This window comes from Callorhinus ursinus, unplaced genomic scaffold (assembly GCF_003265705.2).
Source record: "Callorhinus ursinus isolate GAN/ISIS: 27379988/994484 unplaced genomic scaffold, GSC_fseal_2.0 scaffold10, whole genome shotgun sequence".
NCBI classification, from domain to species: domain Eukaryota; kingdom Metazoa; phylum Chordata; class Mammalia; order Carnivora; family Otariidae; genus Callorhinus; species Callorhinus ursinus.
Window position 1 is genome coordinate 58,269,028 of NW_027397072.1, and position 13,939 is coordinate 58,282,966.

Here is a 13,939-nt window from a genome sequence, read left to right on the forward strand (position 1 = left end):
ATGGTCTGACAATTAAGCTGTTACAGAGGCTAGGCACTTACTTTCTTGAATCACTACTTCCTGATATCCTTCAGACTTTTATAAAACATTATTTTACATTAATCATTCATTTCTGAGCATCTCATTGAACTTGGATGTCCCATAATGAATGGCTTTATTCACCTTAATCTCAGTCTTATTTAACCTCCCAGTAGTGTTTCTTTTCAATTTATGACATGTTCAGCTAATGAGCTGGTAACTTTCTCATCTTAGGAGAACCTTGTGACTTACCAGTAAACTTTTTAGGAGATACCATTGTTCTTTGAAGGCACAGTTTCTCTTTCATTTCACTAAGAAAATCAAGACTAGGTTCCCGTCATTAATTCAACAGTTACAATTGAGCACCTACTATATAATCAGAAACACTGGGTAGGCTTTTTGTCAGTGTTTTGAATTGGCTAAGGAATGGGATACCTGCCTTATATATGTATTTTTTAGGGAGGGAGGGGCAGAAAAGGAGGGAGAGAGAGAATCCCAAGCAGGCTCCACGCCCCAGGATACCTGCGTAATAGCAGTGTTACACAGAGAGTGATATGCCAAAGCACAAAACTTAAGGAAGTACTCTTTCTCAGTGCCATGCAAGTGCTGACCCTGTAGTTGCATGACCCTGAAAATGAGTGCCTCCTTCATTTTGCACCCGAGGAATGTCTTGCCTCACCTTAGTCCATACTCTGCTGCATTTACAGGTAAAACACATAATTTCACAGTTACCAAGATCAGTATTGATTTTTATGTGTTGAATCATTTTAACTTTCTTGTTTTGACTTCTTGTTGGGTCATCTTTTCCTACAGAACTGTACTGCTGTTGATAAGAATTATCCTTGAATATTGCCAGTGTGTGGACAATATCCCATCTGTTACTACTGACATGCTTACTCGTCTGTCAGATTTATTGAAGGTGTGTATGATTTCACTCTGTGATGGAAAAATAGTTGAAAGAAGTAATTCATTAGGGTATGACTAATCTTCAAACTGAGACATTTCAAGGTTAAGTTACCTTTAAGACATTAATTTTGTGACATTTGATTGTGGTTGAATCACAACATGTTACTGGAAGAAGGCCGCCTGCTTCCTTCTCACTTTTAGCGATTCCTCATTATACCCATAGAGTTGTTAATGACATTGGAGACAGGAGATGATTTGTTCGTTAGGTGCTGAACATGACTGAGGCCACTTAGGTCAAAAAACCTGGACTGGTTTCAAATGTGCATGGAAGGAGTTCACTGAACTTTACAAAATTCATCTCACTAAGGTTAGAGATTTTTCTTAAATCATTCTTTCAGAACCATTGATGTAAAATGAAAATGTGGTGATAATCTTATTCAGCCATTTCATTTTAACAGATATTTTTAACTGCTGGCATAAAGAAAAGGCTCCAAATGTCTAATCAGTTAATTCTCCCAAATTGAGTTGTCATATTTTAGTCCAGAAAGATTTTGTTACCCTTTTGACAATAGGACCTCCAGTAAGAATGACTGAAACTGAACTAGTTTTTTTAATTTAAGTGTAATTAACATATAGTGTATTGTTTCAGTGAAACTGAACTAGTTTTATGAATGCAGATTAAAGATTAATTTCTGAACAATTGTTTTTTAGAATTTTACTTTTTTCCTACCAGCCAATAAATATTAACATCATCCTTCCCCTTTTTTTGCCATTACATAAATAGATCCAAATTGCTCCTACTAGAAAATTCATTTGGTCCTTGAATGAGAGGAAAGAGGAATGTATTTTTAGAACTGTAGACACATTGCCAGCATATATAGAATAGTTTTTAATAAATTGTTGGGCTTTTTTTTCTCCTTCCTTTGTTAGTACTTCAATTCAAGAAGTTGCCAGTTAGTTCTTGGAGCTGGTGCACTGCAAGTTGTTGGACTAAAAACAATAACTACAAAAAATTTGGGTATGGATTCTTGCTTTTAATTCACATGCTGAGGTTTTACAGTGAGGTCGCCATACTTGTGTTTTCATTATACCTGATGTTTTTATGACTCTAACTAAAGGCTCTAAAAGTAGCAAATGCTTCTTCACTCTTCTGTGTATTACCATAACTGAAAAATTAACTTCTGGGGAAATGTTAGGAAGAATTTCCATCCTAACATATATAAGTTATTTGGAAGTTGCACCACTATAGAAAATGTTAAGATGTAATACGTATGAGGTATCTGATTGTCAGAAGAGAATCAGTTGTCCCATTAGCTTCCTCAGGTTAGTAAAACTAACAACTTGAGTTCATTGGGAAGAGCAGCATGTTTTACTACATTATTCATTACCGAGTCATTTTTTTTTAAAGATTTTTATTTATTTGAGAGACAGCATGCAAGCAGGAAGGGGCAGAGGGGGAGAGAGAGAGAAAGAATCTGAAGCAGACTCTGCACTGGGCACAGATCCCAGTGTGGGGCTCAATCCCATGTCCATGAGATCATGACCTGAGCCAATACCAAGAGTCAGATGCCCAACTGACTGAGCCACCCAGGCACTCCCCAAATCATTTTCTTAAAACAAAGTGAAATAATGTTGATTTCTGCCAGTGTGTTCGTCATTAATGAAACAAACCGTATGAAACTAATTGACATTTTTTATTTAATTTGATATTTAATTAAACACAACTAATAGTGTTTTTTGTTCTTCAGCTCTTTCTTCACGTTGTTTGCAGTTAATTGTGCACTACATTCCTGTGATCAGGGCTCATTTTGAAGCTCGACTGCAGCCTAAGCAATATAGCATGCTTAGGCATTTTGATCATATCACTAAGGTACTTTTCCTTATATTTTCTACTAGAGTTTCATAATTGTTAAGTATTTTTTAGATGTGTCCCAGGGACTTTAAAATATAATGTTCTTTCTCGTTACAGGACTACCATGACCACATAGCTGAAATATCAGCTAAGCTTGTAGCGATAATGGATAGCTTATTTGACAAGTTGTTATCTAAGGTAATGATTTATGGAAATTATTAGGCATTGTTTAAAGGCATTGTGCCTTTTCACAGTTGTCTAACCAGTCAAATTCTTCAGGGTTTAGAAAAACTCAATAAAATGTTCAGTTGCCCAAATAATGGATAATCATATCGAAAGAGGCTGGAAGGGGGCAGGAGGGAGGTTATTTCAAGAATGATAGAAACCCTATGCAGAAGTAATTTTATATTAGCTGCATTGACAAATACATGCCTTCTTCAAACTAGGTTTTAGTCTGTAAGTCCTCCAGAGACAGAATTGAGAGAACAAAGATCAAAATAGAGAAAAAAGTAGATAAATTATTTGTGGTAAGGTATGTTCTTTATTTTCCAGACTGAAATGACAGAGTCTGAGGTGCTCTGTTATTTCCCACATAGAAAATCAATTTCAGTATCTGTTTCTTGTTTGCTTCCCATTCCGAATGGGTCATTAAAAGAAGCAATGGTTTCCAGTGAATCCTCTATTATACTGGAGGGTATCTTCTTGAAAAATATCACTTAATCAGGCCTAGTCACTTTTGCCCTCTTACTTTTTCATTCCCTAAGTTCAACACCTGTCTTAGGGAAGAAGCAGACATTGGAATTTTGAAGGTTATATGTCCGTGCCTGAGAGTATATTTAGGGTAATCATCAAACCAGGCACTTTGGTATGCTTTTCTGCCACTTGCATTCTTCAGGATTCTGAGATGGCAGGAGCAGCAAGCACGTGAAAATCATAAAAGTGCAAGGTAAAGCAGTGCCCATTCACAGGTATAGATGTGTGCTTGTACGTTTGAAGGTGACAATGAGGAAAGAGTCCTTGGAAAGTAAGATTGCATTTGTTTAATAGTTCTCAAATGTTTTGGTCACAGGACCTCTTTACACTCTTAAAAATAATCGCAGACCCCAAAGAACTTTTATTTATGCAAATTGTACCTATAAGTACCATATTAGAAATTAAAACTAAGAAATTTAAAACACAAGAGTACACAAACACATTCCATTGACTGTCAGAACAATGACATTGTTGCAAGTCATCTAAAAATCCCCACTCTTCAAGCATGAGAAAATGAGAGTGAAAAGTTAATAACATTTTAGTATTATTATGAAAATGGTTTTTACTTCACAGATTCCCACAAAGAGTCTCTGACTCCCAGGTGCCTCCAGACCACACTTTGAGAATGTCGGGTGTAGTTGATAAATAACATAGATATTTTATGCCCTTAAGAAGCTTAAGGAATTTATAGTTATGTGCAGACATACCCATATTATGCTGTACCTGTTAAATTAGTTTCTAGTTTTGTATGGAGAAAAATGATTGTTTAGGAATTCTCTATTTTCTTTATGGTTGCCAAGTACAAACTAAATTCGAAAGCATACTGTTTCATCAGTTTTCCTTTTTGATACATGGCATTCTTCTGTCTACCAAAAGTTAATAAATAACATACTGTGACTACTCTAAAGAAGTTTACCATCTTTTACAGGAAGGGAGGTGGGTGGGGGGTGGGTTAAATGGGTGATGGGGATTAGGAGGGAACTTGTGATGAGCACCGGGTATTGTATATAAGTGATGAATCACTAAATTCTACACCTGAGAGGCTAAGAGTTATGTAAACTAATGGAATTTAAATAAAAATTTGGAGAAAATTAATTAATTTTTAAGAAAAGAAGTTTACCATCTAACAAGGCAGAGGACTGTAAACACATAACAGTGTAGAATAAGGTAAATGTTAAATAGTGGAACTAGTAATAAGCTGTGGAATATAATGAAGCAAAACCAAAGAAGTGCCAGTACTCTTAAATCCCTGATTTAGTCTGTGTTTTTGTTTTGTTTTGTTTTGTTTGTTTTACCAAGAATTGGGACTGTGGCTAGGCTTTTTCCTGTGACAATTTATTTTATTCTTTTTTTTTGGTAAAAGGAATTATTTAATGAGCTTTCCATATATTTATCACCTATATATAACAGTCACATTTTGCTTTTTTTGCTAAACTATTTAAAAAAAAATTTTTTTTAAAGATTATTTTAGAGAGAGAGCACAAGCAGGGCGGGGTGGAGAGGGGGCAGAGGGAGAGAATCTCAAGCAGACTCTTCCCTCTGTGCTCGGAGCTGGATGCAGGGCTCAGTCTCACAACCCCGAGATCATGACCTGAGCCAAAATCCCCAAGAGTTGGATGCCTAACCTACTGAGCCACCCTGGCATCCCATAAAATATTTTGTAATAAATGTGAGGCATTATGATATTTCACCCCTGAATGATTCAGTTATGTATTTCTAAAAACTGATACTTTCTTATATATTCATGCTACCATATCACACCTGACAAAATTAACAGTAATTCATTAATATCATCTAATATTTATTCCTATTTAAAATTTATCAATTGTCCCAAAATGTTTTTTCAATAACTTGTTTGAACAAAGATTTCTACATGGTTTACATACTGCATTTAGTTATTATATGTCTTCAGTCTTTTATAAACTTTATTTTATTTAATTTTTTTTAAGATTTTATTTATTTATTTGACAGAGAGAGAGATAGCGAGAGCAGGAACACAGGCAGGGGGAGTGGGAGAGGGAGAAGCGGGCTCCCTGCGGGGCTCAATCCCAGGACCCTGGGATCATGACCTGAGCTGAAGGCAGCTGCTTAACCAACTGAGCCACCCAGGCGCCCCAGTGTTTTATAAACTTTAAATATCCTCCTCCCCATTATTTTTAATGTCAAGAATGTACCTAGTCTTTTGCAACCTAGTATTTTCACTACTATATTTGTACTGATGACTTCCCCTGTTACCTTGACCTATTACATTCTCTCGGTTAACAAGTCTGTGTTTGCCACTCTCTGTCCTAGTTGCTTTCGTGGGTTGCCCAGGAGTTTAGCTCTGTTTTAAATTCATCCCAAGATAGGAGACAGTGTTTGGTTTGGGTTAGCCTCTTAATTTTAGCTTTTTATTTTCTAATCTGAAAATTTAATTTGGAGAAAGAAGGATAACACAGTAATATAGACTGATTCTAAAAAGCTAGTAAGTAATGGTACCATTGCTTAGAAAGAATAAAACGTTAACATCTAATTATACTACTGGCTCAACTAATGTCCCAGCCATCATTTATTCATTCATTCATTCATTCATTCAGGAAGCTAAATTGTGTTAGGTAACTGGGATACATAGGGTGAAGAAGTCTTCAGTGTTGTCCCTCAAATAGTTGAATATCTAATAAGAAAAGTATATTGATAATTATAACAGAAGGTAGAATATGTAAAGAGCCATAAGTAAGGAATCGATTTCGTGCAATTAGAGCTTTTAATGCTTTGGAAGAGTGGGTTCCCAGCTGAGGAGGGAGATCTGGGAAAAACTTTATGGATGAGGCATGCATGTAAGTTTTGCTTTTAAAGATAGGCATGGTTAGGGCAAATGAAGTTGAGGTGAAGAGACGCTCTGAGGTAACAGCATGTAGGTAGGAATCATAGGAGGAAGATTAGTGTCAGGGTTTTGTAGTCAGGTAGACCTAAGTTCATGTTTGTCCCAGATTAGCCATTGAAGCACCTTGGGCAAATCTCCTTAAGCCTTAGTTTGTCTTTAAATGGGGAAAATAATAGAGCCTTATAAGTTTGTAGTGAGAATTAATGAGATAATATTTATGTAGAGTGCTTTTCTTTTATCATATGTCTGACTATAGCAAGTTTCCAGTAAATGTTGACTGCTAATGTTTTTGCTGTTGTTAATAATAACAAAGGTAAGTTACTCCATTTAGCTAACATATTAGGATGGGTGAACCGAGGAATGGGAGATATGCTGGAAAGACAGTGAAGAGTTTTCACTGCCAGTGGAAAGCTAACCAATTTAAGTTAGGCTTATGATTTACAGTCAGTAAAATTTACTCTTTTTTTTTAAATTTTTTATTGTTATGTTAATCACCATATATTACATCATTTGTTTTGGTAAATTTACCCTTTCTAAATACAGAGTTTGATAACTTTAACATATGCAGTAGTAGAACTACCACAATCAAGATACATAACAGTTCCGTCACTGTTAAACATTCTCTCAGGCACTTTCGCAGTCAGTTCTCTCCCCACATCCAAAACCTTGAAAACCACTGATCTGATTGTCATCTGTGTAGTCTTGCCTTTTCCAGAATGTCCTTTACCTGGAATTATACAGAATGTAGCCTCTTGTCCTAGGCTCCTTTCATTTAGCATAATGCTTTTGAAATTGATAGTATGTGTTAGTGGTTTGTTCCTTTTTATTACAGAGTAGTATCCATTGTATGGATGTATCACTATTTGTTTATTCATCCATTTATCAGGGGATAGACCTTTGGATTGTCTCCAGGCTTTGGCTATTATGAATAATGCTGCTATAAACATTCACGTGCACATCTATCTGTGGGTACACGTTCCATTTCTCTTGTGTAAATACCTTGGAATAGATTGATGGTTATATAAGAAATGTAAAACTTTATGATATCTTTATAAAAAACTGCCAAATTTTTTTCTAAAGTGAGTATACCATTTTTTTTTCCCTACTTGTGATATATGAGAGTCCTAGGGGCTCTTCATCCTCACCAGCACTTTCTGTGGTATGTCTGTTTGTTTTTTAATGTTAGTACTCTAGTAGGTCTGTATGGAGTGATAGCTCATTGTGGTTTTAGTTTACATAATAATTTATATGTTGAGCATCTTTTCACATACTAGTTTCCACCCATGTCTTTTCTTTGGTAGCGTGTTCAGACTTTTTGCCAATTTTTAAAAGTTGGGTTGTTGAGTTGTAAGAGTTCTCTATATATTCTAGATACAAGTCCTTCATCAAATATGTGTTTCCGTAAGTATTTTCTCCCAGTCTGTCACTTATCTTTTCATTTTCTTAACAGTGTTATAGAAATGACAGTTTTTAAATTTTGATGAATTCCAGTTAGTCCTTTTTTTCTTTTATTGTTCATGCTTCTTGTGTCCTATCCCAAGAAACCTACCCAAGTTACAAAGATAATTCCCATTGTTTTCTTCTGGAAAGGTTTATTGTTTCAGGTTTTATATGTATATCTGTGATCCATTTTTAGTTGATTTTTGTATATAGTACAAAGTATGAGTTAGTGTTCTTTTTTCTGGCTAGTTCCAGCACCTTTTGTTGAAAAGACTGTCCTTTCTCCATTGGCACCTTTGTTGAAAATTGGCTGTTTTCCTGTGGGTCTGTTTTCAGACTCCTGTTTCATTGATCTATAAGTCTGTCTTACACCAATACCATGTCTTACTGCCTTAACTACTGTAGCATTATTCTAAGTCTGGGAATCAGGTAATGTGAGTCCTCGGGATGTGAAGCCTTCTCAGTGTTCCCACCCCTCCTCCAGTGGTAGCCAGTCTCTACTTTGAATGGATTTTGATCCTGGGCTTAAAGGTATTTTTTGTTTCTATTCCTCACAGCCCTGGGAATGAAAGAATTTGGTGCCCTTTCTCCGTGACTGTAGGTTTTGCTTTATATAAGAGGAGGGTGCAGGGAAGTGGGCAGCACTTGTTCCTTTTCTCTAGTGGTGGCCACTCGCCTCCTGCTTGTCTATGAGAGTGATTCTGTGGTCTCTAGTTCTGACTCCAATGTTGCTTGTGAGGACCTTTTGGAATCCCATGGAGGAGAACTTGTGTGTGCAAACTCCCCTTGTGACCAGCGCTCTCATTTACTGTAAGCATATACTATTCCGTATTTGGCCCTTTGGGAATTTGTTAAAAATGTTAGTTGTTTTCTTTCTCTTTGTTTCTGTGGTGGTCACCTCTTCTTCCTATGCTCTGCCAAAGTGAGACAGTTCCTGTGCCCCATCTCTCCTCAGTGGGGCTTGTCACTCTTTGGAATTAGTTCCTTTGGTTCTTGGGACCTCTGTTCTCTGAAGGGTTCAAGAAAAGTTATGATTTTGTAAATTTTTACAGTTTTTTTGTTGTGAGGGTGGTAGAATATTCTCTTACAGCTTTCTAAATTTTAAACGGAAGTAAAACCCAAAAATTTTTAAACTAACAAATCCCATGATTAGAATTGCACTGTAGTAGGATTTATCAGATAGTATGTAGAATAGATTTGAGGTGGTATGGCATGTCCTCTGTGTGGAATACTTTCACTTAATTTTTTTCATTTGAAGACTCAGCAGCCCAGGTGTGCTACTTGGGAAGCCATCTTTGCTATTGCCTAAGTGACTTCACCCGTGTTCCTGGAGCATGCAATGTCCACTTTCTGGAATACCAACCAGCTTTTAGGCTGTCAGCTCCCCAGAGCTCTCTGTCTCTGATTCATCTTTGTACACTCCAGCTAGCATAGTATCTGACACATTCATTCAGTCATACACATTCACATACATACACACACACACTCATACACCTGTATACCTATGTACATATATACACACATTTAAGAAAATATGCATCCAGAGCTTACTGAGTACCAGTCTTATTAAATGTTTATTGACCTCATCATATCTGGACTCATTAAAATGTGACTGCGTTTTTTCAGGTGAGAAGTATTGAAGATTCACCCACGGCAGTGAGAGTTGCGTCCCCTGAAGGCATTCAGAAGTGTTGGGAACATACAGTTTAGGAAGTGGGACATACTGGTAGCTAGTGAGTAGAGGTCAAGAATGCTACTGAACATCCTATAATACACAGGATAGCCCTCACAACAAAGAATGAGATAGACCAAAATGTTAGTAGTGTAGAGGTTGAGAAACTCTGACCTAGAATATTAATGTGCAAAATAATCCGAAAGTACATTTGATGACCCTTAGATTCAATACAAGGAACCAAAGAGGAGGAATAAAAACTTAGTTGGGGATTTCCAGTCTGTGTGAGCAGGAGGATTGTAATACAAGCAATAGTAATGGAAACAGGAAGGAGAAGCAGGTTTGGGAAAGTTCATGGTAAACTCAGTTATGGTATGGAACATTTAGGAGATGTGTGACTTAAATTTAACAAAGTGGTTCAGGACTAGAGATAAATTAGAAGTTGTTAGATTGAATGAGATTGATAAGAGAGAAAGAGGGGATGATAGGGGCATTAAGATTGAAAAAGCGTTGCATTTAGGAGACAGGTTACAGAAGAGGAAGGTCAGGAGGGGAGGAATCAGGGAAGCGCTGCATTACATGAGGAATGAGGACCGGGTTTCAAGTGTGAAGGTGTGTGAACACTGCAGAGCAGTGAGTAGGGAGACCAGGAAAGTTACTAAATTTGGAAGTTAGGATGTCTTGAGTGATTTTTGCACAAATTTCAGAAGATCATTAATAGTGGAGGACGGTGGTTTGGGTGGTGGCAAGAACCAAATTTTAAGGGTTGAGAATAAAGAAGTACAGTGTCAAGTTTCAGTGACTGAAGAAATGATGGTGAGGCTAAGATGGAAAGAATAGTATCTTTAGGGAAGGCAGGGCTGAAGGAAGGTTTTGGGGGTGTACTAGTTACCTAGAGCTGCCGTAACAAATTATCAAAGACAGTAGCTTTAAAACCACAGAAATGTATTCTTTCATAATTCTGGAGGCAAAAGTCCTAAATCAAAGTGTTGTCAGCCATACTCCCTCTGAAGGCTCTAGCAAAGTCTTTCCCTGCCTCTTCCTTGCTTCTGGTGCTTGCTGTCAATTGCTGGCATTCTTTGGCTTGTAGATGTATCATTCCGATTTCTGCCTCTGTCTTCACGTGGCCATTTTCCTTCTGTGTGTGTGTGTGTGTGTCTAAATTTCCTTCTCCTTTCTTTTATAAAGTCACCAGTCAGTGGATTTAGGGCCCACTCTAATCTGGTATGACCTTATAAAGTTCTAAGTGAACGTGAATTTTGGAGGGATACTATTCAACCCAGTACAGGGTGGTATTTAAGATACAGGGATGTTACCATAATGAGATAACTACTTCATACCCACTAGGATGTCTAAATAAAAAAGACAGTAACAACTGTTGGTTGAGGATATGGAAAAATTGGAACCCTCATACACTGCTGAGTAGGATATAGCTCCTTGGAAAAAATTTTGACATTTTCTCAAAAGATTAAAGTTATCATATGACCCAGTAATTCCACTGCTAGGTATACACCCAAAAGAATTGAGAACATTTGTCCACACAAAACCGGTGCATGAGTGTTCATAGCATTATTATTCATAATAGCCAAAGAGTGGAAAGAACCCAAATGTCCATCAGTTGATGATTGGATAAATTATGGTACATTCATACAATAGAATATCATGCGGCCCTAAAAAGGATGAAGTACTGATGCATGTTAACAAAATGGATGAATCTTGAAAGCATTATGCTAAGTGAAAGAAGCCAGTCACAAAAAGCCACATATTGTATGATTACATTTATGGAGATTAGTGGTTGCCAGGAACTAAGGGGAGGGGGGCATGGGGAGTGACTGCTAACGGTTATGGGTTTCTTTTGAGGTGATGAAAATGTTCAGAGGTAAATAGTGATGGTTGTATAACTAGGAGTCTACTAAAAACCAGTTAATTGTACACTTTAAAAGGGTGAATTTTATGGTGTGTGAATCATATCTTAAATCTGTTATTAACAAAAAAGATAAGGGGATGTTTTATATATTCCTAGGTTGAAGAAAGGTAAAACTTTAGGTGGTCACAACTTTGCTTATTTTGGACCCAGTCACATGGTGACTTCTGCATCATTCTGCTAAGAGCAGTATATTGGAACTCACCACTTTAATAAACTATATAAGATTAGTACATTAAATTATTTATATAAACATTAATATAAAAAGCCCAGATTTGTCTTATAAAAATAGTACATAATTTGTGAATTATAAAATGTGGGCCAAAGATGGTTCTCTGAATGATACCAGTATATTATATTATTATATTAATATCCAAATGTAAGGATAGTAAAATGAATTTACCTAAGTTTAAAATTTCAGTGTAGGTCATTGCTGAGAAAGTTTTCCTTTACCATAGTTAGGATAAATATGATTACTATATTGGCCTACCTATAAAACAAAAAGAAACTTTTTAATTCTGCCAGAGTCCTATTGATTTGATATGATCATGTTGACACATTCTGAAAATCATGTTTAAAAAATACTCTGTTAATTTGGAGGGCCTACTTTAAAGATTCATCATTGTATATTGAGCCACATGGGTAGCTAACATTTTTTGTGTACTTTGTGTCAAGCACTGTTTTGTGTTCTTGTAAGCCATCTTTTTAAGTCCTCACAGCAAGCCCTTTGAGATACAGAGAAATGAAGTAACTTACCCAGTGTCACATAGCTAAGAATCTGAAGAGCTGGGATTTGAACCCAAAGAGTCTGTCTTAAGGGAAGCAGCCTCTGTTCTTAGCCACTAAATTTTGCTGGCTTTCTCAAAGTAGATTAGGATATTTAATGAAAAGTTCTTGAGATTTGCATGAATAGCACAGATCATAGAAGTGTAAGCTTCAACTCTATCAGTTAGGCATGGAAGGGCTGAAAATATGTGTCTGAGGGAACAGTGGGGACAATAAACAATCCAGAGGACATGAACATAATTCTCATTATTTTTCCCTGCCAGTATGAGGTGAAAGCTCCCGTTCCTTCTGCCTGTTTCAGGAATATTTGTAAGCAAATGGCAAAAATGCATGAAGCTATATTTGATCTTCTTCCAGAAGAACAAACACAAGTGAGTAATAATTCCTAACACTGCTTTTTTATATATAACATATGCATGCAGAATTGGAGTGTTTTTACATACTTTTGGTACAGTTAAGCCTAGTTCATATTCCAGTTGGGGCGCCTGGGTGGCTCAGTCATTGGGCGTCCTTCGGCTCAGGTCATGATCCCAGGGTCCTGGGATCAAGCCCCGCATCGGGCTCCTTGCTCGGCGGGAAGCCTGCTTCTCCCTCTCCCACTCCCCCTGCTTGTGTTCCCTCTCTCGCTGTGTCTCTATCTAATAAATAAATAAAATCTTTCCAATATGATTATTATTTTTTTCAGCTGTTATATTGACATGTGGAACATGGATAAAAATTTCTGATTTCAAAATGCGCCTGGCTCCAACAGGCCAGAGCAGTAATTGCTCTGCTGTATGTCAGCAGTTGTAAAAAGCAGATTTTTCATTTGTCCATTGAGTATCAGAGATGCCAGATTCTACCTACATCATTCATTATCAGTTTGAAAATCAGAGTTGCCATCTATCAACAGTAAAATATGTTGCTGTTGTTATAATCCAAATGGGATAGTGGAGGAATTAGTTAATGGAATTAATGAGATGACACATAAAGTAACTCAAATCAATATACTTCATTAATATTTGTTAGATCAGCATAAGTGATCGGTAGTAGGCATAAACGAGGAAAATAGCATAATGGGTAGTCTTTGGCACCTCTCACCTATGAAGTACCCTCCCTTTGTCCCGACTGTCTTCCCCTATATGAGTGTTACCACAGAGTTCTCTGCACTGTTCACCGACTCACCTACCCCACCCCTAACTTGCTCGGTTCCCCTCTCCTGGTATTTTAAAGATTCCGGTATTTTTTTTTCCAGTCTTCTTTACCCACCTTAGCTTGTTCCCTCTATACCAGGTTATCTCATTCAAGCCTAGTTGTAGAATGATACAGTGTTAGAATACAAGCCTAGTTGTATGATGAATTTTCACTGGGATTTTTGTTCTTCAGACAAGTTTGTTATTTGAGTTTGCCTCTAATTGGTTAAGTACATGGAAGTGGTATTTGGGAGCAAAAGGTAGCTTTCTTAGTGTCTCTTGCCTACTCTTTCTCCTGCTGGTCTCCTTTCCCATACCACCTCAGACTTCCATCCTGCAGTAGCTCTTACTGTTTTTCTTCATGCTTCCCTAGGTTTTCATTAATCATTCCGAACTCAGGCTTCATCCAACTCCTTTGAGGCTCACTGAGAATTGCGGAGCTATAAGATAGGGAGCACCCACTGGGTCTCTTTTTTTCTTCCCCATTTCTTCCTAGTCAAGCCATCCTTCTCATTGCAAGTGTAAGATCTCCCACCTCTGACATTCTCACCTT

General features: G+C 37.1%; 1 protein-coding gene across 5 annotated transcripts in view; it reads left to right on the forward strand.

The window, feature by feature from the left end:
* VPS54 (VPS54 subunit of GARP complex) overlaps positions 1-13,939 on the forward strand; it is an 89,231-nt gene that overhangs the window by 69,992 nt on the left and 5,300 nt on the right. For 4 of the 5 annotated variants that reach the window (XM_073897649.1, XM_073897647.1, XM_025868595.2 and 1 more), the window contains 5 exons: positions 832-937; positions 1,855-1,942; positions 2,673-2,794; positions 2,894-2,974; positions 12,478-12,585. In XM_073897649.1, coding sequence (XP_073753750.1) covers positions 832-937; positions 1,855-1,942; positions 2,673-2,794; positions 2,894-2,974; positions 12,478-12,585 — 505 coding nt within the window. Of the gene's footprint in view, positions 1-831; positions 938-1,190; positions 1,292-1,854; positions 1,943-2,672; positions 2,795-2,893; positions 2,975-12,477; positions 12,586-13,939 lie in introns of those variants that run through there. The other variant, XR_012379806.1, reaches the window with a different exon arrangement.